At 39.5% G+C, this 25759-nt stretch overlaps 1 protein-coding gene across 3 annotated transcripts in view; it reads right to left on the bottom strand.

The window, feature by feature from the left end:
- SLC44A5 (solute carrier family 44 member 5) overlaps positions 1–25759 on the bottom strand; it is a 99218-nt gene that overhangs the window by 15581 nt on the left and 57878 nt on the right. For all 3 annotated transcript variants that reach the window (XM_075759084.1, XM_075759085.1, XM_075759083.1), the window contains exons 3-11: positions 21298–21371; positions 13802–13886; positions 11398–11482; positions 8529–8657; positions 7825–7885; positions 6063–6186; positions 4797–4880; positions 2102–2214; positions 1547–1678 (exon numbers count right to left, since the gene is read on the bottom strand). In XM_075759084.1, the coding sequence (XP_075615199.1) occupies positions 1547–1678; positions 2102–2214; positions 4797–4880; positions 6063–6186; positions 7825–7885; positions 8529–8657; positions 11398–11482; positions 13802–13886; positions 21298–21371 (887 nt within the window). The remainder of the gene's footprint in view (positions 1–1546; positions 1679–2101; positions 2215–4796; positions 4881–6062; positions 6187–7824; positions 7886–8528; positions 8658–11397; positions 11483–13801; positions 13887–21297; positions 21372–25759) is intronic.

Here is a 25759-nt window from a genome sequence, read left to right as displayed (position 1 = left end):
TGGATGGTTACGCTCAGCAGGATCTGTCTCCTCCAGCTGAAACCAAGAAGTTCTGTGGAGGGAGAGAAGACAGAAAGGATAGTATCCCTAAGCCTTGGCTTGTCTGGAGGTTTGCAAAGGGACACGGGAATTGGTTTCAGGTCCCACAGCTTAGGCATAGTCTCGGAATCCAGACCCGGATAGTCACAGACTACATTAAGTTGCGATCCCAGGTATTACCAGTACCCCTAGCCATCAGAACTGCAGGTGGCAAGTGACTGCTGTGGTGCTCAGAGCCACAGACTTTGCTCAGATCAAAGTTTTTGTTACACACATTTCAGCACCTCTTTTTTAATAGGGTTCCCCATGAAGGAACACAATCAGATTTCTTTAAAGTTGGTCTCATTTCAGTTCAGCTCTGTTAAGTTAATGTAGCTTGTCCCAAACATTGTGAAAAAGGAAAGCAATGTACATGATGAGTTCTAGACTAGGACTAAAAGACCTACATGTTCTTCAAGGATATTTAAATGCTTTGCTGAGTGACTTTGGAAAAATAATTTGATTACTTAGCACCTCAATTTACTCATCTGAAAGTGACACTGACCTCTAGATAAACTATACATTGGTTGCTAAGAATCGGGCAGGGGAAGAAATTGCAGAGCTACGAGGAAAAACATTAAAAAGTCCTAATATTCTCTAGGGATAGCACACTAAAAAGCTCTGCCTCAACAATATGTAAAAGATGCCTCATGAGCTCAGTGATCCAACACAGAGTTAAATCAAGACACAAAGCAGAGAAAAGACTTAAGCAGTGAACTACTGCTCTATTAATTTATCTACTAATAGGGAGAGACAGTGTTTTAGCTTATGTCCTGTTCATCATCAGTTGAGTGTCTGCGTGCCTTCTAACAGAGCACTAACAGCAGTGCAAGTAATATTTGACAGGTATTTGTTCTCTCTTCTACCCTTCCTTCCCTCGGGAGGGATGTGTATGCTGTAGACTGTCTTGGTTCAGTAGGATTTTGTTTTAAATACACTGCCCTTGCAAGAGAAGGCAATGAAGCACTTTTGAAAATAAAGGTGATGAAATCTGCAATGGTTCATTCCACTGTCTTACATCAGCCTCCAAGAAAATTCAGTAACCTGAATGTAAACAGTTCTACAAAGATGTGTAGAGTTATTAATCATATTTCTGGGGCACTCAAAGAGGGAGAATAAGCAGATTGGGAGAGAAAAATACCAGTCCTTATGCAACCTCATCAGGACTAACCTAGTTATTGCTTTCTACTTCCCCATTATGAAGACTGAACACACAGGAAGTGGAATGCTAATAACACAAGCATTTTTCACTCTCATCGCTAGTGTGATTGCATTATCTCCCCTTACAAATAGACTAGTCTCCTTGCAAAAAAGTAGATTTTTGCACCATACAAAGAAAGAGAATTCTGCTTACTTCTCTGAGCAACATATGTAGAAGAGAAGATTTGACAAGGCAGAAGTTGTAGCAAGACAGTGATTGATTCTCTTAAATATCCATTAACAGATATCAAGTTTAAAGGGCACTTACTAAATGCTAACCACGTTTGCCTCAGTTGCAGGTACACTCTGAAGTCTGTCTGGAATCCAATATCGTAAACAGTGAGGTCAGAGCCAGGTATTCCTTTAAGATGATCATACTCCCAGTAACAATGCCAGATGCCTTTTAAAAAAACAATCAATATAAAATGAGTGTTTCTGAAGAGTGCAAAGACAAGTTTTAGAAGTATCTTACAAGCCAAGTCTTTTGTCATCAGTATGTCAGGTAAGCAAAAACCAAAAATGCATTACTGTCAGACTTGTCAATTATAACATCACACATATGGAGAAGAAATATCAGTACAAGTGAATACAGACTAAGCATACTGTGGGTATAATTCAGGTTACTACATCTGGTGCTAAGTATCAGCACAGCTGGATTCTTACTAAATTTCACTGCCATTTAAGCCCTTCTCACTTAACTGTGTCTAAAACTAGGCATTAATTCTCCCAATTGTACTATTTAATTGATGTAATTACTGATTTTCCTTGCCCAAACTTAAGCAGTATGGAAAAATAGCCTCAGAGGCTAGAAGATTACACCTACCGTAACCTATAATTCCAATCACACCAAAGATGAAAATCCAGAAGAGAACCCCAGCTGTGAACCTCAATAACACAAGGAAGAGCAGACTCACAATCATTGCAATGAACAGCCCACTACAAAGACAAGAAACAGAAACACAGGAAAAACAAGTGTGAGAATCTTCACTTTCTTCATGCCTGTTACTCCAAGTGAGGGTCACTTCATCTCACTTAAGATTGATATGTAAAACTATATTTCAAAGTCTTCCTTATGAAATACATCCTCATGGCTATTATCTGCTGTTAGAAACAAATAGCTTATATATGATGACCTCACAGGGCAGAGCCAGAAATGTAGGTATACACTAGGTCCTCAGGTTGGCTGAATGAGACTAGTACAATGCCTTTTTGTTCATTTACACCAGCTGAACAACTCACTGCCTTTTTCAGGCCATGGTCTAGTCTACAATACAGAAAGTTAAATTGGAGAAATAGCTATGTGTGGGGAGGTTGCTGGTTTTTATGTCCTCCATTAAAAATCCCTACTTGCAAAGAAATAATGTTAGTAAAGTAACATTCTAGGAGCTTTCCTGGAAAAAAAAAATTAAATTTAGGAGGAAAACCAGTGACTCTTTCTACCCGTCTGAAGAGGAAATGATCCGGGCATCGCGATGCATAAAAAGAAACTGTTAAGAACTATCAACAGGGACCCTAGGAAAGACATCTACAGTGTCTTCTCTTTATGAAGTCTGTGGTAAGGAAATACTTGTTTTTATTTCACTCCCAGAAAGCAAGTCAGAAAGGAAAAAAAGACTGCAAAAGGTCTTTTTACTCAGCGAGGCCTTCTAAAGCAATGTGAATAATAATCCCATCCAACAAACATCCAGCTCAGATGCTTCACAGAACATTTAATTTCTCAGAATTTTTAGTAGATGTTACATCAGAATTTTGTATCAGAACAGATTGAAAAAAATTTAAAACCTCTTTTTGCCTGTGTTGCAACTTCTCTTCTGAACATTCCCAGCTTATTTAGCCAGTTACCGAAGATAAAAAAATGGGTCAGCCTGATCATAAACAATCAAAACCAGATGTTTTGGGCAAACTAAGCCAGATGGGCAGAGGGACAAGAGGAAGAACATCAGCTTATTTAGTTAAACCTTTGTAAGCCAGTGTTAAGTCCTAGCCCTTTAAAGGCTTCCTAGCATGATGTATTTTCCCTTTCTGAATGGCTTCTTTGAAATTCAGAATGTATTCCTCAAGAAAAGTTGTAGTTTTGGAGCTTATGACTCTATTCTTGAAAGCAGTAAGTCACCTTTATCTGAAGTTATCTTTAGATATACACGAGTCCTAGTAACACCAAAACTGAGCACATGGTAACAACTGTCCTCAGTAGACTGGTTCCCTTAAACTGAGGTTTGAGAGCAGCAGTTCTTTTGGGGTATGCTAAAAAGACCAGAGCAATTCCATATTTAATTTTTAATCCCACCTCCATTCACTATCAGGCCTTCATTGTCATCACCCAAACCCTGGCACTTAAATATGTTTGTCCAGAAATAATTTTATGTATGCTATCATTTGGTGAAAAGTGCGAAGACAATTCTAACCAACTATTTTAAAAGTAACAACAATTCCTTATAAAAATACCATATTTGAACTGTGGAAGCTGGCTTCAGTATTTAGAATTTCTGTTCAAAAAACGGTCAATTCTCTCTCCAGCCTATCTGTTCGGTGATATCTCCTTTGAAAGAATCTGCACCATAAGCCTCGTTTCAATAACAGATCTAGAGAGAACCAAGCTTGCTGAATATGAGTTTCTTGCAACTGACTATTGTGCGCAAGTTATCAGACTATGAGAAAGCTGTCCTCCCATCAGTGACTGAATGCCTTTAAAAGCTGACAACTTATGTTTCTGAACTGACTAATTCTCCATATGAAGTTTATTACCTGAAGTTTATTACCTAAAGTTTATGTATTTGTTGTTGTGGATTTGCATTCAGGCTTGAATAATGTGCGCTTAATATGTGCATGTTATAGGCTTTCACCTGGCAAAGACTTCTGCTCCTGTTTAAATTCATCAACACCCTGGTCCATCAAAACCAATATTAATAGACTAAGAATGCACATATACTTACATACTTGCTTCAGCAAAATAGCTAATTCTTTTGTTTCAGTGCCACGTTTTTACTAATTGGTGATTAGTGAGTATTAATTGCAAGATAAACTTAATACTGTTCAATACTTTTTGTTCTTGATGGTGCTTTGCCTGCTGCATTTGATTTATGGATTTATATTGGATTTATAGATTATAATGGATTTAATTCTATATTGCTAGTATGAATTTAGAAATTATGTGGGTTTTATATATACTAATGACACTTAGCAACTGCAACTGGTTTGACAGTATCTTATTTAAGATTTTTCAGTTTTGGAATTACCACACAGATGGGTCCTGCAACAGCACCTCCTGTTTTTCTGCCTGGTAGAATATTAAAAAGCTACTCCAGATCAACTGGCACTCTATGTCTGTATGCTGTGCTATCCTTACCTCACATACAGAACCACAACAACATTATTATCACGTGATGAAAGGAAATTGCAGTTGCTCCTTGAGTTTAAAAGTAGGATTGGTAACAAACACATACATGATCTATTTTTTAATTCCCGGCGTGCTCCAAAGTGAGTTTGGAAAAAATTAAAAATATCCATTAAAATCTTACATTAAAATCCAATACCAAGAAATGGCATAGTCTTCAAAAATTTTCATTCCAACTGATCTTGCATCCAGGACATTATTGATGCCACTGAGAAAAGACAAACCAAAGAAAAGGTTGCTTTAGGTAGAAAAGCACAATTTATTTAAACAACAAATAGGGTCAGTGAAAGAATTTGAAATATCTTTGCTCGTGATAAGAGTATCTTACTATCCTCCAGTACCAGTTCTGTAACCAAGCTAACATCAATCACAGTTATGCCAAAGAAAAAACCTGTGTAATAATGTCTATACAGCTCCTGAAAAAGCTTTATTAAAAAAGCTTTATGAGTACTAACTATTGCTTATCATGTCACAAGAAAAGTGTATGCTGTTAAGATCTGCAATGTACCAAGAGCCAAACAGTTGTGACTCCAGAACTGCTAAGAGCAGAGAAGCAGGAAACAGCTCGGTGAAGCAAAATGTTGACTTTATGCAACTGTTTTCCTATCCTGCAAAGTGCAAAGTTTTCCTAAGAAGAAATGAAGGATCTTCTTATCACTGAACAGACAATGTAGTTGTAGATGCCAGAAGGAGGGAACTTAATAAGGCGCAGGTGTGGTCAGTGCTGATAAGGTGCTAGAATGTGGTAGCCTTGGACAGAGGGGTAAGAAAAGGTACCCCTGTGCTCCAGGCAGGCTGAGGACTGATAGCAGCTGAAAAAGTGAGGCTATTGCAGCAGTGTTCTCTCATCCTGGTAGATGCCCGGGATTGGAGAGGCTTGCTGTCCATCTGCAAGGGAGGTGTTGTCATGCATCAGAGCCTAGTACATTGCTTTTTGACCTTTAGACACGTACTAAAAACAAGAAGTGAGATGCTCAAAGTACTAGGACAGTCCATGTTAGTGGAAAGGCCATCATAGGAAGGAATAACCGAGCCATTACTGGCTGGTCTGAGTCCTGCAGCATGAGGATTTAATTTTGAACCTCCTTTAGCTTTCTTTGATACTATTTTTTGCTCGGAAAAACAACAAGAATGAGTTAAAAACTGACAGTCACTCTGAGACAATCTGACCAAAACTTTTGGCTCCTTGCTCATTTCTGCATACTACAGTGCTGGTTTTCCATACTGGAGCTTTGCAAGTGCCCAGGCACAGAGAGACCATTTACTAGCAAGTTTTGCCTGGGTACCCTGAGCCATTTGCTACAACGGATTCTGATTATTTTTTCAATTCCTAAATGATTTCACAATCTCAGAATCCAACAAACGAGCAGTTAAGAAGGGTAAAACCTACTTTGCAGCTTCCCTGAGATCAGTTACATTTCTTGTTTTCCCTCTTCCATCTTTGAAAGTAGTCTGATTTGCCACGGTTAGCACACCATTCTTCGTGGAGAAGTCTGGGAAGCATCTCTTAAGAACTATTCAAAATATCAAAACAAAGCATGCATATTACATTTAATGTCAAGCTCCACTTTTATTGCTTGTCTTTTGTAACATTTTTAAATCATTTCAGATTCACGGTCAATTGTTTTTCAAGTGATTATCTAATGATATGTTGACTTTGACAAATGTTGGAAAGGCCATTATACTCAAGATATTATGATTTTTATGCTCTGGGGCTTTTTGTCCAAGCTCAGGCACGGTGGGATCACAGCTTTGAACTGGAGATTCTAGGTCCTACCGAATAACAACAGTAGTATCTGTAGCAGTTTAAGAATTTGTAATAAAGAGGAACTTAACTGTCTGTCAGTATCTGGGCAGCTTACAAAAACTGCAGCTTCTCAAATATGTCATTTCATGGTAATAATCGAACAAGCCCCCAGGGACAGACTCAATATGACTGGTCATAAATGGTATTAGCACTCAAAACAATACATAACAGCAAGTGTCAGTTCCTCATATGCCAGATGAGCTCCAGTACCAGCCACTATTACTAGATATTCTCGGAGAGGAAGCAATGGAAAAAAGACAGAAACTATTGGTTAGACAGAGGGAGGAGGAGATTAGAAAAGAGAAAGAAAAGGAGAGATGTTTACATGCTCATTTATGTTGCCCTGCTCTTTGCTGCAAAAAGTCCTGGTTTTCATTCCAAAGGGAAGAGCAGGTCAGTCGTCCCACACAGCTGTACTTTAACTTTATATAACAATTCTGTGCTTTCCTTATCAGGTTCCAATAAATACTGATGCCAGGGTTCAATATTCAGTCTAGAATATCTACCCCACCAATTATTCTGAGAAATAATTAAGTAACATGTCTCTTTTCCTCCCTTTGTAATCTTTGCCCCTTGTTGTAGTCTAAAAGAAGGTAATAGCTTCTTTGCAAATTATTTTCTGTCTTCTGGGTCAGTACATCAGTTTTCATACAAATTCTGAATATTTTTTAAAAATTTAATCCATATTTTCTCTTTTTGATAATCTGTCCCTGGTTTACATGATGCCTGTTTTAATGCATGGAAAAAATAAACAGCAGTTTCTTATTTGCATGAGCTTCTGGGTCAGTGACAGATACTCTTGGTATTACACTTCTGCAGCTGAGATGAGCTCTGGGACCTGTGGTTATCTACTCAGAAATACCTGCTAACCATAGTGACAAAACCAGGTTTTGGCCCCTTAATTCCTGTGTATGCCCTGCACAGGCAGCACTGCAGCTGAAAGTGAGCTGCATTGTAACTGGGCTCAAGTATCATCTGAACTTCAACAGTTGGCAATATGGTCCTTCCTAAGTTCGTGGCATTTTCTTGATGCCAATGGGGATGCTTGCCCATGTGTGTTGGAAGGCACAATTTGAGCTGTAACACGTTTGTTATCTGTGATGATTCAAGAGCAAGAAAGAGGTCAGCTTGACCCAATCATACACTGAATGTTCACGGATGGCAGTTAGAAAAAATTATAATAAACCTTTATAATTTCAAACTGTTTAAAATTGAATGGATGTCACTGTCAGATAACAGACAGCTCCTAGTGACCTTGTCACAAAACACTTTTCAGACTGGAGTCGTGCTCTAACATGAATGCTTCTCATCTGCTAAGATGTGTATAAGAAGTAGAACCACTCACAAGGCCTGCTTGGAATGATCATCGAAGGACAATCTTCATCACGTAGGACTTGAGCAACAGACTAAAAAGGGGAAAAACAGGAACAGTGAATACATAGCAGAATAACTACATGTTTTTTGTTTCTAACCCAGTCTGAGAAAATGCCCCAAACTGGACTCGGTAGCCTCCTCCCCAAACTTGACCAGCGGAGCTGCAAGATACATTCATGACCTGAAGCGTGAATCCAAACTGTCATTGTGATTTGGGAAAAGACAGTTCTTCTTTCCTTTTCTAGGGACAAAAAAGAAAAGTCCTGTTTCACTTTGGATCAGCATCTAAGTCAGAAGTGACTGGGCAATTGTTCCTTGCCTTCCCTTTGCCTTTTCTCTTGAAGAAGCGTAAGAATTTAACACAATTAATACAGCTGAATTGCAAGGTGCGATGTGGAGTACCTAAGTATTAAAGGATACTGCTTACCACAGTACTGCAACTACAAAGGTAGGTGAAGATACTGTTTTAGGCAAACAGTAATCATTTAAAGAGTGAGGGATTAGGTGTGCATACAAGACCCCTGATTAAATCACTGTCAAACCATGTATATGGGACAACTCCTTACATGGTGAAATCAGAATAATTCAAAGCTTTGATGTAGCTCAGTAAAATCATGCATATTACATATTGCTTGAAGAAAAAAATTATTCCATCACCTAGTGATACATACACACCTTGCGAGGATTGTTAAAACCAGGTTTGCAGAACTGCCTGAAGTAATTCCACTGATCTGGTTTATATCTGTAGGAAGCCTGAACATCAATGTAGGTTGCAAACCTGTCTGGGCACTTTGAGACACAAAGCTGCAAGAAAAGAAAAACAATTAGTAAAGATATACTGGGGTAGGAAAGGGTAAGGAAAGTCAGTGCAATTAAAAAGCAAGAAAAAGGCCACCTACAAAAGTGCACTGTTTTATGGAATTGCCTTCAGTAATGTTTACTGCCATATTTAGAAAGGAACATATGTTTTCTTTTTGATTCCCTTGAATACTTCTAAAATTCTTTGATAGAATACACTTTCAAAGTCTCTCCTCATATCTGGCATATCACACCACTCTCTACCTTCTTAGGTTCTACACATTCTGATAGATATGCAGAGCTTTCAGTCTGTTGAAAAAAATACTTCATTTTTTTTGAATACCAGGTGAAAATCTGTCAGGTCCTTCTCTACTTCCATCAGCAGCAGTGTATATGAGCAAGGTGGTGCCGTAGCTACTTTCACAGGATACACGTAATTTCTTTCTATTACCTTTATAAGGAGAACTTTATTAAACAGTCTCATGCAGCTAAAATTGTTCCACCCTTCTACACAGTCTCTTCAGTCAAATGCATCTCCACCAATATTGTCCAAGTCAAGTTAGGTGCGAATCACTCAAATGTGACTTTTTACTATTGTCTAATGATGAATCTCCCTAGTTACAAAGCGAGAGGGGTGCACATGCCCGGAATGAAATCCATACCACTCAAGGTACAGCCATTTGTAAACCAGATTTATGCGAGAAATCAAGTAAGGACTGGGGTTTGATGAACTCATCCACTCAGGAGTTATGATTTAGATTTACGTAATGGAGAAGCAGCCACCCCAATATACAGACTCTGAAGGCTCTGTGCGTCACTGGAATCATGCAAGCGTACAGCCGTTCTGACTCCTCGGTGTTCCTAAATACTGTGAGGTAGTTTGAAGTCCATCTTTTTAGCAAGTTTCAGCCTTTTCTAGAAGGCCCTTCTCTGTTTCCAAAGCCGTGCAATCCAAACACCCTTTGCAAAACTCTGCTATCCAAGTACCAGAGTGACATCACGCACAAAACTGTATTTTACCTCAAAGGTATTCCGCCACACGAGTCACCTAAAGGAATTCTGTGAAAAGATCTTGTACTCATCCTTAGAACAGGGCAGATGCTGCAAGGTCTTTCTAGGTGAGTACTACAGTCCCGTGGACTACCCACAGGCCAAGGAACAAAGAAAGTGGAGTTTTGTCCTTGCTGGGACAACAGGTGACTAACAAGTATACACTTTACTGTAACTTCAGCTTCCTATCTATGAAAGAGGCAATGAAATGTGCTGTCTATGGATCCAGTGCTCTTCCCATGCCACTTCTTAGGATTTTTTTCTCCTGCTATTTCATATGAATGGGACAGGAATGAAAGACCCTGTCTGCAGTTCAAAAGAGGAATTATCAAACAAATGTTTCTTCAGCATTTTCACAAAAGACCAGAGAATTAACCATCTGCAGTAGCAAACAGCATTCAAAAACATTCTCCACTTTGGAGATGTTGTATGTTTGAAAATAAACAGAATAACTACTCTGCTCCCCCCAAACTCTCCTTCAACAAGTATTTCACCTTACTTGACTCATGACCACAGCACCAGTCAAATCCCACACAATGACCTTGGTATTTCTGAACAGGCTGAATTGTTCCAGTAACAGAATCAAAAGACTGCAGGGTAACACTGTCGGTGTCTGCAATGTGGACAGATCCCCACATTTGCTTTCCTGAAGCAAATCTGCTGCTGATAGAGAAAGTTTCCATTCTGACAGAAACCGGTCAGTGTTAAGAGGGTTCTTGCTCCTCCTCGCTGGAGATTTCCAACTCTTCAGCTGTGTCAAATAGTCCATACGGTCACACTAACTGATAGGCCAGAAACATCTCTCAAGGATAGGGATCGGGAGTAAGGGCAAGCTGGAATGGGAAACATTTTAAAACGATAGTCAAATAAATAGACAATTAACATTTGTAATCAGTAAATTGGTTACCAAATTAATACTGGACTTCACTGAATGTTGTCAAGATGGCTGAGACCATATTCTGTCACCTGTAGTTTAATTACACGGTACAATTACTTTGGCCGCAAAGTTGGATCAGAGCAGTCCTGCACCTAATTCCTCTGGCCTACCCCATGCCGTAAGCTGTTGCCTCATAAGATGAGCTGACACAACTGGTGGTGCAATTGTTCAACAAACCAGGTCAGTAAAATGGTCTCATGTAAAAAAGATCAGGAGGATAATTTTTACCCATGCATGTTCAGTGACTGGGTTTATTTCACAGCTTCACAAGAAGTTGCAGCACAGCAAAGGGCGTATAAATTGTGGCATAAGGAAAGAACAAGCTTTCAAGATCTTCACTTTTGAAAGTACCATAGGCTCTAACCACACCCAGATAGTCCTGTTGCTGGGAGTGACATTTCTTCAACATGTTTAGTTTGGAAAACCCTAGATGTCAATCAAAATTATGTTCTGCACGCACTGATTACTACTGGATAGCTGCCTGTGATGAATTAATAAGTAACAAATTGCTGTATTCAACAAAATAGACTTTTTTTTTCTCAACTCCTATCCAAAATACAAAATCTTACGCATTTCTATTTAGTTTTTCTGACCATCACAGGCTACAGACATTGTGTGCTACACGTCATCTATAAAACAATCATATTATATTTTGAAGGATATGAACAGCAATTTTTAAAACCAAACAAATGTATGTCTAGTTCTTAAGCATCATGACTAAGAGGCAAGGAAAATATTTTATCTCTGCATTTCACTCACCTGTGTTGTAGGACACTGTAGGTTTATTAACACTACGGGGCTGGCACATTTCAGAATGTTAAAGTAAAACAAAATGGTCTTGTTCCTGTGGAAGTCGATATAGGATAATTAATGTTATAAATATGGGTGCTTATACATCCTACCATTCAAAAATTTATAGCATACGTCGATATTTAAATTCTATTATTGTGAAAGGTCGTATTGCAAACACAAGACAAAAAGCAAAACCTGAGCAGACCCTCAATGTTCTGTGCCACATCTCTCAAACCAGAAGTATTTGTTCTAAAGAATGCTAATTTTGAGAATTTTTTTTTCCACAGCGCAGTTTTGAGCTGAAACAACCTTAGGCACTGTTACAGGTATCTGTAGTCCTGCCTCTAAGAAGTGAGGTCTGTAAAATACCCCTGCGAAAACACTGTGGTCCCTTTGCTTACTCTGAACACGCTGTGTATGTACTGCACTCAAAATCACTATCAGTAAATGCTACACTGTAAAAGTGCCTATTTTTTTGTTGATCAGAAGGTGGCACCAAAATCAATCAAAAGCTTTGTATGGTTGGAAACTGAAGCTGCCCAGGAAATGGAATGATAACTGCGTGTTCTGGTTTGGCAGGGATAGAGTTAATTTTCTTCCTAGCAGCTGATATAGTGCTGTGTTTTGAATTTAGGATGAGAATAATGTTGATAACACACTGATGTCTTCAGTTGTTGCCAGGCAGTCAAGAACATTTCAGCTTCTCATACTGGCTAATAAAGCTGATAAACCTCCTTTGATATAAATAAGGGACAGTCTGAGGGGTTTGCACCCCAGAATCCACACACTTGACAGCTTCTGAAACTTGGGACCTTGAGGTAGCTGTCACCTCAGTTCGGATTTATTGAAAACTGCTTACCCTAAGATCTCTGGATTTAAACACCTGTGTTTTGAAGACAGCAAAATATGCTGTTAATCTTTGCTACATCAGAAAATTATCAGATGGCTGTAGTGAAGATGGCATGGCGGTAGTCCTGCCCTTTTGACATGACACTTCAAAGTCCACTAGCCATGCCAGGACTGTACTGTGTCCCTATAAGAAATAACGGTGCATATGCCCCCGCTGGCATATAATGTGCAAGAGAACACAGTAAGCGGTGTTTGAGCCATCACGGGTCCCCACCACTGCAATGCAGCACAGAGGGGGCTCTGCCTTGGGAGCAGGATGGCAGTATTAACGACAAAGTGTGCTTGGGCTAACAGGGCTGCCCCTCTTCCATCTGCGGACTTGGCACAAGTCCTACTCCCACCTCACTCCATTGTATCCCCCAGTCCAGGACACATCCTCTGATCTTCCACCAGCACGTGGCTCCTACCAGTTGCTGAACATGGCTATGGCTTCAAAGCCATTATATAGCATCACTGCACATTCAAGCTCACTTTAAAACTGGGATCAGCTCAACTGCGTGACATTTTACAAGGTTAAATTGTTTTCTCTGAGGTATGTTCTACTATGCACTGTTTAATAAAACATGTATCCTGGCAAAAACAATTCACTATCATTAGTTGTTATTTCTTAAAATCAATAGAATAAAATTTTGGACTGAAATGTCATCATTCTTCAATAGTTTCTTGACAGTCTTTACTATCTGTGAGCTGCTCAAAGCTGTTAATGAAATCTTTTTTTTTTCCCCTTACGTCTTAGCCCACTTAATGACATTGACATCAGAAAAGAAAGTTTAAACTTTCAGCAGTTTCAGTTCTGCTGACCCCCTCCTTAATTCTCCAAGCTTTTCACGTAGCAGTACTCTGTTGATATCAACTAATTTAACTCTCATAATTCAAAATTTAAAAAGACTGGGAAACAGAGACAAGTAAATAGAACCATTTGGCTGATATCCCCAAGGAAGGCATGGTCACAGCTGTCTGCCTCCCAGACCACTCAGTCCCCTCTCTACCAGAACTGGACAAACACCAGAAAAACCAAGAGCTTTTCCTTATGGTCTTTTCTGTTATTTGGTGCATGTTGAGAACAACTAAGAACCAGGCTACAATGCCTTAGGACTACTCTTATCCCAAGGTGGACAGAACAATTACTCAACAGGTTATTAACTATCCAGACTTTGGCAGTTAGAAGCTGAGCCAGCTAGTCACTTTCTATCCAAGTAGTGATGCAATCTTTAAGTTATCTTGAGACTTTACCAAAAGTATTCTCTGAATGATGAAAACAACTGCATTATAGTCATAATTTGGGTCTGGTTTTGCACTGAGCAGCTAATCTATTTCTGAACTCTATTTGGCATAAATACAGTTAGTGTCACTGTCTCTTCAACTTCCCACAAGAACCCCTAGCAGACAGAGAGATTTGAAACCTCACATCTCATTCATAGTGCATGAGTAATAAAGGTATGTGAATCGATTTAATACTCACTCATTGAGGGTATCTTTCTGACCACAGAACTGCCCATAGCTGTCAGTTGGATAAATCACTTTCCTGGGGTCGCCGTGCACCCAAGCTGCAAACACACACACGTTATCCTTCAACATTTTAGTCACATGCACATAGTTTCACTAGCGTGAAAATGTATCGCCTCTAGTGTGCTATCTTAATCTTTCCTGATCACCACTGAAGAGTACTGATTTCCTAATGAAAAACTAAAATACAAAACAAAAAAGCTGAACAAAGATAAGGATAAATCAGTAAGAAAGCAAACCAGTCCACTTTTTACCTTCAGGGCACATATATCTGGATTGTATCCAAAATATGATGTAATGGACTTAAAAACAACAGTTATTAAAAGGGGACAGAGGAGGAGCTAACTATGTAGACAAATGTGAGCATTCACAGACAAACACAATGGCATTGTAATTAATGGGATATCTGGGTGTGTGACAGAAATACACAGGGTGTGACTGAATCTAATGGACCCCATTTGCACTAAGAATGGAACCAGCTCTCACTTTGTAAATGAAAACATTTCCTGACTTCTTACTTGGCAATTGTCCCATTTTTCAGTTACTAGGTCTGCACCCGGCAACTTACGTATTATATGCTAGCATGAACCATAGTACTGAATGGGAAGAGAGGTTTATATTGAACTTTTAAGCTTCTTTTGTCCACTTTGAAGCAGGATTTCTTCCCCAAGCCATTTTCACCTGCACTATTATTTCCCTTTGAGGATCAAGTACACACTAGCTATCACTATTAGTACCATTATTGCTAAGCTGTAGTGTGCAGACCTGATTAAGCTTCCTTTGTGACTAGTCAATGACTAGCCTGTGAACTGTTCTGACTACTAACTGCTGATTTGACCCTAAATAATGGAAATTTCATTTATTTTTAAGTATTATCTGAAAGTAAGAGAATGCTAGAATATAATTCCATATCACTACCCTGAGCTAACACCCTAAAATCAGGTTGCTAGAGAATGGTTAGAAAAGACCATTGATCTTCTCCCAAACATTTTCTTGTGCTTGTATTATGTGGAAAAGATTACAGGCATTACAAAGATTTTATTCCCAACCTTCCCCCTCTTGCACTATCTACTGAATGGCAGGAACCCCCTTAGCATACGCTTTAGGCTTTGATCTATGCAAACCACCTTGAACTCGCTTCTCTGTAATCACTCCATTTTCTCTCAACTTTGTGACATTGTATTTAGTCATTTGTGAAACTGTCATTTTCCTCAAGGCCACTTTGGTAAGAATAACAGCGCTTAACAATAATGATAACTGCACTAGGGACAGAACCTACATAAGATCTCAGAGCAACAGACTGCAAATTTATTGAAATGTTTGGGACAGATGCATGACATATCTTCAATGACTTGCAAATAGTTACAGAAAATCTGTAATGCTACCTTCAACCCGGAATGGTTTTAGGTTACCAGAATGAATCTGCTAGTTCTTTTTAACCTATGTTAGTTTTCCTTGTTTTGGAGTTTGTAAATTAACCTGCTACTTGGTATCAAACACCTTCTGCACATTCAGATTGACTGTGGTGTGCTGGTGCTCAGAGAAAGCGAAAGTGCTTCACCAGTGTTAAGCCCCATTTACTTTTTCATTCGTTAGCCCCCACTTAGTTCAGGAGCATTACTTAATAGGATCATTTAGGAGGCATCAACTCTCTCTTAGGAATTCCTGTAGTCAGTTGATAACTCGTACACGTACGTGACATTAGAAAGTGACAACTCTCTGGTGATTGCAATGAGTCTGTAGGTTACGCCATGTACACTTTCGTCCATCGTGACTCTGACAAGACGGAGTTTTTCTTTCTACTTTAATATGACCGTGCTTTTCATACACATAAAAGCCTGGTCCCAAATGGATCAAACTCCTGTACAGACCTGAAAGGCCTTTCAGGCCTTACTTGTACAATGTTAGACGACTCTAATATATCGGTGTTTTCCCAGCCCCTAAATTAGTTTTTTTTAATTAGTTTGGCACATTATTAAAGGGATTCATTTTTTGCATTTGACTGTATTTTTTCTTTAACATCAGCAAACCAGGAAGCAACAGAGATAAGCCCCACGATGCCAGATTCAAAGCACTGACAATTTTGTAGCAAGACTTGTATCTGCTTCATATAGATAATTTGGATGTAGTTGCTACAGCCAACAATATCCCTTTCCTAAGTAGCATATGAAATGTGGAATTATTTTTCACTGCTCAGACACACTTGGGAGAAAGGTGATAAACACTGCAACACAATGTTGGTTGGGTTTTTTGCTATCTTAGTCTTATTAAGGATCTTTCCATAAGAAGGGCCCATGTGACTCAGGCTTGCTTCCTTCAGCCTGTTTGGGTGGACTAACACAGCCAACAAGAATAAAATTTAGCTCATCAAATGGGCAAAGCAGTGTATTCTCCTCAGATTCTTTTCAGTTCTAATACAAAGTCTGCTGAAATATTTTAAAAAGGCTCCCTTGGTTTCACTGGGTCTATATCAATCCTTGGTCTCAAATTTAATCACTCATTTTTGCAGTGTGTTTCTCAATTATTAATAGAAATTTGCAGGGTATAAACAATGGAACACATCACTCACTTCTGAATAGAATTTCTGTTCAGACTGTACCAGCTTTGCCATTATTGAATTGTCTAAAACTACTCGTGCTTGGCAGTAGTTGTTATGTGTGCCTAAAGCTGCAGTCATGTTTTTAATAAAACAGTACTAAGAATCATATGCTTTTAAAAAATAGATTTAGTACACTTTGTGAAATTCCGTGAGTGGGATCAGCTGCTGGGTGGATAAAGACACCTTACTGCTAAATTCCAAAGTTAAACAAAAAATAATTGCGTCTGATTTACAACATAAACGTTTAGCATTTAATAAACTCTGCAGCAGAAAGAGAAGGGAAATGACCTACAGAAGAGAAAATATGCAGCATCTTTCAATGCCTGTACCAGGGCTAACCATCAAGACCAGTGAACTTAATCCTTGTTTGCAAACTTAGAGCAATGACAGTGAAAGAATCCATGTGGTAAATACACAATTTTTCTGGCCCAGGCAGTGAAGAGTAAGTACCTAATTCAACAGTTCTCACTGAATGAGGAAGGTTATTGTAAGAACTAGTCTGACAGAGCAGCACCATGTTTTGCACGTTGTGCTGCACTGTTGGTGACTCACTATCAAGCACTAAACGGAAAGGAATCCAGTCACATAAAATTTTTATTCCAGCATGCTCTGATGTTCATAAGGCTGCAGTCTGAGTGCTGGCACAAACACCTGGGCTAAAAAAGAAAATTAAGGAACAGCTGAACCATATTACACAGTTGACTCAAGCCTCAGAGCAGCAACGTGACATCCTATGACACCAGTATAGCACTTTCAGGAGGCCTGTGGTTATGTCAGTCCTTTTGTTGGTGTGGAGCCAACACACGTGGACAGCATCAAAAATAGCTAATGTCTGTCACTAAATGTCTATCAGATGCACTCCTTTTCTTCTGTGCTCTGTGGGCTATGTCAGTGGTTGTAAAGGCTGGAAAGCTCCCTGTCAAGGAGAAAATGTGATTAGAACAATAGCATCCTGTGATACTTAAGAACGAACTGCAAATCTGTTTATACTATCATCTGTCTCATTCCCTCTACGGTCTATTTTTGAAAGGGCAGTCTTTCCTATCGTTATTTTGCTTCCCTTAAGGGTGTATTTTTAATGTATGGAGAGATTGACCTGCCAAATTGTTCTTATGGTTTTGTAACACAAGCAGTTTATTAATGTACTGAAAGAGGTAACAGGTAATAGAACGCATGATACAGAATTTGTAAATCCATGCTGATAACACTGGTATTGTATAAGCATCCCTTGGAGCAAAACAGAGTTATTACTTTGAATTAAGCTGCCTTTTGGAATGTGAGGCTCTCTTCCAAGATAACTTATTTGCTGCCTTTTATGTGCACTTTTCTGAATTAAAATAATCTTAAATTAAGAGGCTAAACATTTGTAAAGCATTGCCCAGATAAGCCCAGTGTCTTTGAAATAAACATGAAGAGTTAAGTCAGTTTGATAGGAATGAAAACTATATGGAATGTTAAATTAGCACTATTAATTTATCTGTAAAGTTAAAAGAATGATAAGAAAGTAAATCATAGGATAACTATTTCTATTCAGTACAGTCACTCAACAGCAGCCATCACTGAAGCAGAACTAAGAAAGGCTAGTATCAAAAATCATTTGGTTTTATCTTTCAAGGAGAATTGATTACCTTTTACTCAGACTACATTTCAGCCTCCCCATAAACATTAAAAACATCTACCCTACTGTTACACAGACAGACATATAGCTGAAGCCTATGTGAGCTATACATACAATACCGAGGACAAAATTCAACTCAGATTTTCAGTCATAGCAGTTGTGTGATAAATGTGCATTTATTGCTTACTTCTGAAGCCAAATTAAACAGGGATCCAGAGCAGTATTCACAGATATTCAAGAAACTGTGGAAATCTACTTTTTTTTTTTTTAAAAAAATAATAAGGCATAATTCATGACTAAAGATTGATCTATAATATCTTTTCTCTTAATGTGAACTTCTTTGACTCTCATGTATTTTGTACAGGGCTGGCCCCTGGAACTGTACCAAAGCTGAGATCATCTTTTACTTAGAAATAAATTTGAGTAAAAATAATAGCCAAAGCACAGAACAAAGAAAGCTGAAAAGCAGGGACCATGTGGATCTGGATTTGGAGCTGAACTAAATGTTCCTAGACTGAAAATTCAAATCTTCTCTGTAAGAAAGGTAGAAAAAGTCACCAGCTACAAATTCTGTATGTGGTTCCAGAAACAGGTTCTAGCTCTAACGAATATTTCATAAGGTCTGCAAGAGGAGGCTGTTCAGATGCCTTGTGTCCAGTAGGAAGCCACCGCATGTGCAGAGCAGGGAAAGTGACCAATTCACTGTCTCGCATCGCAGTAACTACATTGCCTGAGACTACAGACATGAAGAAGTGAGGAACTGGCCAGTCCTCTTCTGCTGCTATCTACTTCTGCAACATCTAGCATACAGGTTCTTTGGAAACTGCACATACAAAGTTGACATAAAGTTCTAGCCAAAAAATTCAGGAGATTTATATACTGCTGGAAAGAGAGCCACGATCAGGCAGCACAAGAGTACCATTCAGCCAGAAAGTGCCAATGCTCTCCTTTCCCTTTGTCCAGGTAGCAGCACTTCAGAAGACTGCCTGTCTGCACAGGGGCAGGTCACCAGTCACCAGAGCATTTGTATGCCCAAGAAAACAACAAACATTCCTCTGATCTGAGTCCAGCTTCTTCCTTTCCGGCTTTGTGTTTGAGCAGTGACAGAAGGAGAGAGCAGAACGTCAATGAAGAATCAGTCAGGCGGGAAGAGGACAACAGCACAGACACTGGAGGGATGTCCCTCAGACACGGCATACTCCCAGCACCAAATGGGAGGCATCACAGGTCTGCCACAGCTGGGCACAGTCCAGCAGCTACTGTTGCTTCTCAGGACTAATAATTTACCTCCTTTTCTTCAGTCTATTCAAAAGCAGGTTTTGTAAACAGAGATATATAATGCATGTATATGCTGGCACCTCCCTCTCCAATCTCCTGTAACTAGGAGTCACGTGACTATTTCTGCTCCAAATACTTTCACAAGTCAAATGAACATCAGTGTTGATTTGGATTCAAGCAAAGTGGGAACAATTCAGTTAGGCCACAAGGGCAAGATGATGCTTCATTCCATAGCAAAGGAAAGGCCCCACAGGATTCAAACAGTAGCCAGAACAGTGATGAGAGAGTACGTGCACAATTTTGCATACACAGAATCCAGTAGTAGCTACAAAACAGAGAGATCCTGGATTTGTCTCCACACAGATGCCACTGATGTTAACTTATGCATTGCAATCACAGACAGTGACCTTGTGAAAAAAATTGTCAAAGGACTCCCTTTCAAGTCAGTCTGAAGCTGACTGTACAATCACGCCATGCAGTACACTCGAGGACTCCCTGGACCCAATCCCAAAGAGAATCCTATAGCTGCTGCAATCTCTAGAAGTATGGCATAAAATCAAGTACAGCTTGAACAGCTTCTGAATTCACTTTTTGCTCTGCCTACTTTTCCTACATTCATAGATCTCAAGTTATCATTCATTTTTGGGAAGCAGAGGCTCAAAGAGATTAGACAAGAAAAAAAAAAGTTTTGAAGTAATTTCTTCCACCTGCAAGCATCATCAGCCATCTGTTACCCTGGTGTTCACTTCCTAGTGTGGGCTTCACACTTCCTTGCAAAGGTCCTCCATGCCTCTCTCACTTGCGGGCATATACCATTTGCTTCCTCACTTCTCTGTCTCCCTGAAGACGTAAAGGTTCATGACGGGGCAGTAAGTGCAGGTGAATAAGGGAAAGAAAAAATACACAGAGAGAGCTCCCAGTGCTTGAGAGAGAGAACAGACTTTTCAGAATGTCTTCAGTGCTCAGCTGCTACAGGCAAGGTGAGAGGAGACAGCTCAGCATTGTGGCTTGCACATTACGCTACCCTACAATTTAGTGGGAGGCTCGAGCATTCTCTCAGACAGTTACTGGAATCACCTAGGTTAAAGCAGTCTTGCTAACAGTCATCTTTTCATGCTACAGACAGCAGCTTTTCACAGAATGGTTGGGATTGGAAGGGACCTCTGGAGCACATCTTGTCCAAACCCCCTGCTCAGGCAGGGCCACCTAGAACAGGTTGCCCAGGACCACATCCAGACAGCTTTTGAATATCCCCAAGGATGGAGATTGCACAACCTTTTCTCTCTACAGAACAGAAAATGGTATTACAGAATTACGAAGAAAACTAATGGCTTTTCTTCTATGTAAGGCAGGGCCAAAACAATCTTTTACAAGCAAATTGAAAGAGCTCAGGCAGACACGCAGATGCACAGTAAGTACACTTTTACAGCATTATTTGTCCTTTTGCACACAGGCATTCATACAGTTCTCTCACACAAACAAAATAAAATGGCTACTATTAATGAATATCCTGATGTTCAAACAACTCTGGATCCCACAATAAATGAAGTAATTTATCTTACTTCTCCTTTTACTGCTCACATAGGTTCTTTCAGTAATATTTTACAGAATGAAAAGCCTCTTAAAACCAAACTGTTTAACTTTTGCTGTCAGATTAATGACAAATGAAAAGTGAATTTTTCCACCACAGTTACTTTATGTTAGCAAAATTATCAAACCATGTCATTTTTACTTGAACACACTTAATTTTTCATCAGTAAACACATGGTTTTGAACTTCTCTGCAATTAGAATAGACACTGAATGTTAGTTCATTATTTGCTTCTAGGCAAGGCATTGCTTATTGATTCAAAAGCTTTACATAGATATAAGCAAAAGGGACATCTCAAAAATTCTCACATTCACAAAGTTGCTTCCCCTGTGTGTGAGAAAGCACTACTATACCCGTGTTTACTTACCCACGATTCCTAATGCAATGTAACCCAGAATGACAACTATGAAGATCACACAGCAAATAACGTCTGTACAGTGCCTAGGGACAGAAAGAAATGCTTTTAAAAAATAAGGTATCATCTGATATGACCCTTTGAAAACACTGAGTGTCATAGGGTATTTTAACATCTGAGTAAGATGTCCGCATGTGCACTTAGTAGAAGTCTTACTCACAAAATCACATTTGAGGTGTAAGGCCCTGCTTTTGCAGCAAGACCAGCAAATAAATGTGTATGCCTTTTGCATTGTAGGCAGCAATAAAAACAGAGTGAGGAACAGGTTTAAATATTCTTAAAACAAATAATAACTTACAACATTGAATCCATGAGATCACTTGTGGTACAAGTTACCACAGGACATCTGCCTCAGCACGTCCCTAAAGCTGGTATCAAATATTGCAAACAATGTGATGAAAGAAATATTCAATACAACTTAGCTGTGTTACAAATAGCTTATGAATGGAAAAATAACAACATGAAATGAAAAAAAAAGGCTATATGCAACTACCCCTGATCTCTGCACAAAATTCTGACTCAGCTGCTTGAGCTGATTTAATGCAACCTAAATACGTCCTATGGAAAGGACAAAAACCCCCTGACATACTGTGGAGAGCCGTACCTTCCTTTACAGACAAGCAACCAAAGAACAGCACTCTCCAGTCTGAAAATTGAGCCAGCGAGTAAAGTGTGAGTATTTCATTAAATTACTGTCTTCTACTTATTGGTCTACGTATCAAGTTCGTGCAGGCAGAGGAATGGAGATGTGGACCACTAGACTAATTTTTCTCCAGCATCTGACTGTGATCAGAGGAGTTCCGGGGTGTAACGAACGTGAAGTACGACACTCCCAAGCGAGCAGGAGAAGGTCGGTACGTGCTTGTGGAGACCACTGACCCTGAGGGCTCGGGCTGGGGTGAACAGTTCTCTCCTTCACAAGCCAACTTCACAAGCCCTTGTGTCTAAAGATGCGTGGAAGCAAAATAGGCACCATCTCCTAGGCCTTTGCAGGCCTGGCTGGTTAAGAAGCATTTGCAGCTAATGGTCTCACCAGCATTTAATTAACAAAGGAGTGAATTACTCCTAATAGAGCGGCTGCCTACAGCCTCCTTATCTGAATGATTTCAGTCGCTTGTTGTTATTCACCATGTCCTGCTTATCACGCGCAGTTTTGGTGAAGAAGGGTTGTATGGCCTAAAGGAGTATGAACCGTAACTGCCTCGTCTGGGCAGGGTTCGTGTCCGCAGAGCCTGTGGGTGCTGCTCAGGGCTGTCCCCACAGCTGTGGTAACAAACCGCTGCTCTTCTGACCTGATCCAAATTACACCCCGCTTTTCTGTGACAGGTGAGAGAGCAATAATCACCCCGGGAATGCTAACATGTGCTTCAAGTTAAAGGACTACCTTTATAAAATGAGCGATGTTCATCTCTGCTTGTGAGTCTATGCAAGTGATATTTTGCATCGAATTTAAAAGTTAATCATGATTCTGTAGCTGAGAAGTTACAGATAGTTTTTCATAGTTAAGGATGTCACGGATAGCTTTGTAGTTAGTTGCTAGGTACTACTAAGGATGGCTATTGTACAGTCCTACCCCTATGTCAGTTAATATTTACCCAAACAACCTATCAGTGAAGATGTGATTGTCAAGAGTTAGAACCATAACCGATAGATCGTTAGTCTGATCAACAGACCCTGAAGAACCATTTGGGAGTCCCAGAAGTATTGAGAAACTGGGAGAAAAGTAATTGGGGCCAGGGTCTCCACGACCACCCACCCATGAGCCCCCTACCCAAATTACACCACCTACTTGAGAGGTAACGGTGGAGAAATGATCTGAGCATCCGTTCTAGTCTGCATGCTAGGGGAAGAAATCTGAATCAATCATTGCAACTGAACATGTACAGCTTGTAACTTTTGTGTATAAATATGACAAGAGAACCGCGTTAGGTGTGCCTGATGTGTGGAAATCCACCGAGCACCCAGGCCTGAATGAAGGCAGTATCTCTCCTCTGTGTGTGTGAGAACTGGCTTATTGCACGCCGGGTAACGAATCCGCTGTTCGGACAACGCAAGGAGCCAAACGGATGCAAGCTGAATCTCGCCAGTAGAAGAAATCTTAGAATCCAAGCTACAACTGACACACAGTCGGTTTTGTCATCTACCACTCTTTCCATTTGCCAATCCATGCCTCCTCTTACAGAGAATCATTACTCTTTAGTATAAGGGAGATAAAGATGGCAGATCCTTTAAACAGTTGGATAACTTTAAAAGTGTTTGCAGGTGTGGAAAAGGAATGAAAAATCCTGTACATTTCTCTAGAGAGACACAGTTTTAACATCTCACTGAAATAAATTTTTAGTAGAGGCCAAGGTGGTACAGGATTCAAGGTCAATATCACACTAATCTAAGAAAGGACAACTCCTTAAAGTAGAAGCAGCGATGCTACAACAATGCTGCTCATTTTCCCAGCCTCCATTCTGACACTGCTCGAGCTTGGCTCTCACCCCATCAGAGCCATTTTTAAGAAGTACAATATTTAATTCAAGATGTCTCAGGAGAAATACGGCACCATAAATACTTTAATTACAACTCCTATAGTCTCAAAATCCTCTTCCAGTCCAATTCTCACAGGTCTCATTTTATGATACCTAAATGCAATTAAACGTTACACCCACTTTGCTAAGCTTCCTGTTAAAGGTTTGCAGACTCACCATGAACAAGTACCCATAAACTCTTTACCAGAATGCAGGATTTTCTGTTCTTTGTAATACACAAACTTCTACACAGTACCTAGTAAAACTCACTGTTGCCAAGTATTGTGAGTACATAAATCCTCTTCTGGGTGGCTTCAGAAAATTTTTAAACAGTTCATACGGACTAATTCTTGTTTGTACAAAGTAATTGCTTATTTTACTAGATACTATGGGTGAAACCCTGGCTCCATTTAACATCATCGTTAGCCCAAGCAGCTCACTTGCAGTGAGATCACATTACCTCATAAATACAAGGCCCCACAGGAGAGGGAAGAAAAAAAAGTAAAACATCTTAAATGAATAAATTAAAATAACTCTGTAAAGATACAAGGTTATACTGTGACGACTCTGGGAATTTCCAAAGTTGCAGGAACTGGAATGATGGGAATTGCTTCTTCCTAAACAGAAAATATTGGAAGCCCATGCTTATTACGGAAACCTAATCAGAAATTATCCAGCTATGCTTTGACTGAAAACAGATTTGACATGAATTTTGTCAAACTAAGAAGGCTTTTTCAGTTTCTTTCAGGCTAATGAGGCAGAGCAAAATCACTCAGGAGACTGAACTCTTAAACGGACAATGGATTAATGGAAATAGGAATATGAGAATAGGAACTGAGAACACTGCTTATCATACAGGCTCTGTAATCTTTATTACAGATAGTGTTATCACACTTTTATTTATTAATTATGTGTAAAAATCCAAAGATTAATCAGAAAAAGCTCTTTACATTTCTTATGGTATAGATGATGAAAACATCAAAAATGCTTTTGCTAATAGCCAGTATTGGAAATTTTGATGGTTTTTGGTACTTTTTAGATAACCACATTCCATAATCTGAACCAAAATGCAGTGAGTCTATGTATTTGAACACAGGAGTTTCCATAGAGATAAATTGCTGATAAAACCAACAGATTCATCATTTTCAGGTGACGTAATAAAAGACCTTCATTTGGTTAAGTGCACAGTTCAGGCTCCCACATTACATTTCACTGCTTACTGCAGTCATCTAGCTTAATTTATGGAGCCCGATTTGCTTTCCACCGTCTCTCAGAAACATACTGGCTTCTTGGCTTCTCTTGCTGTGTTACACGTAGCAGTGAATGCAAACAATACTTTGTGCATGTGGCATCCTAGCAAATAAATGAATGCAAAGATAAAATCATCCACACAGTATTAGTGCATAAAAGCCATTTATTCACCGACAGTTCATGGACTTAATTGTTAACGGCTGACTAGAACCTCTCTCTGGCAGTTTCATGCCCAATCTGTCACAAGTGCAATTTCGCTCAAGATGCTGCACTAGCAAGAAACTATGACATTTATTAGTTAAACAGCACTAGGAGTATATTAGCACCTACAAATAGTCTTGAGCCCGGTATTGTGCAACCACAGCGCAAAATGAGGCACGAGATGTTCACAGGGTGAGTTTTCACTTTCACTTTCAACTCTTTTGACACATTAAGGTGACCACTAATGTCCCCACTTCTGAGTTCCTCCCCCTTGCTTGCCTAACAGCTTGTGTTTTGAGACTTCCCTAAATCATGTTGCATCAAGGTGATGTTAAACTATGCCGTACAATGCCATGAATAGCTCTGAAGACCTGTTTCTTCACTGAGGCTGAACCGAGAAGCAAGATCTGCTGTACAAATGGGTATTTCTATCAGCACAGCAACAT

Source organism: Balearica regulorum, chromosome 8, assembly GCF_011004875.1.
Source record: "Balearica regulorum gibbericeps isolate bBalReg1 chromosome 8, bBalReg1.pri, whole genome shotgun sequence".
NCBI classification, from domain to species: domain Eukaryota; kingdom Metazoa; phylum Chordata; class Aves; order Gruiformes; family Gruidae; genus Balearica; species Balearica regulorum.
Note: the sequence above shows the minus strand (reverse complement) of the source record. Positions and strands in the feature narration are given on the sequence as shown.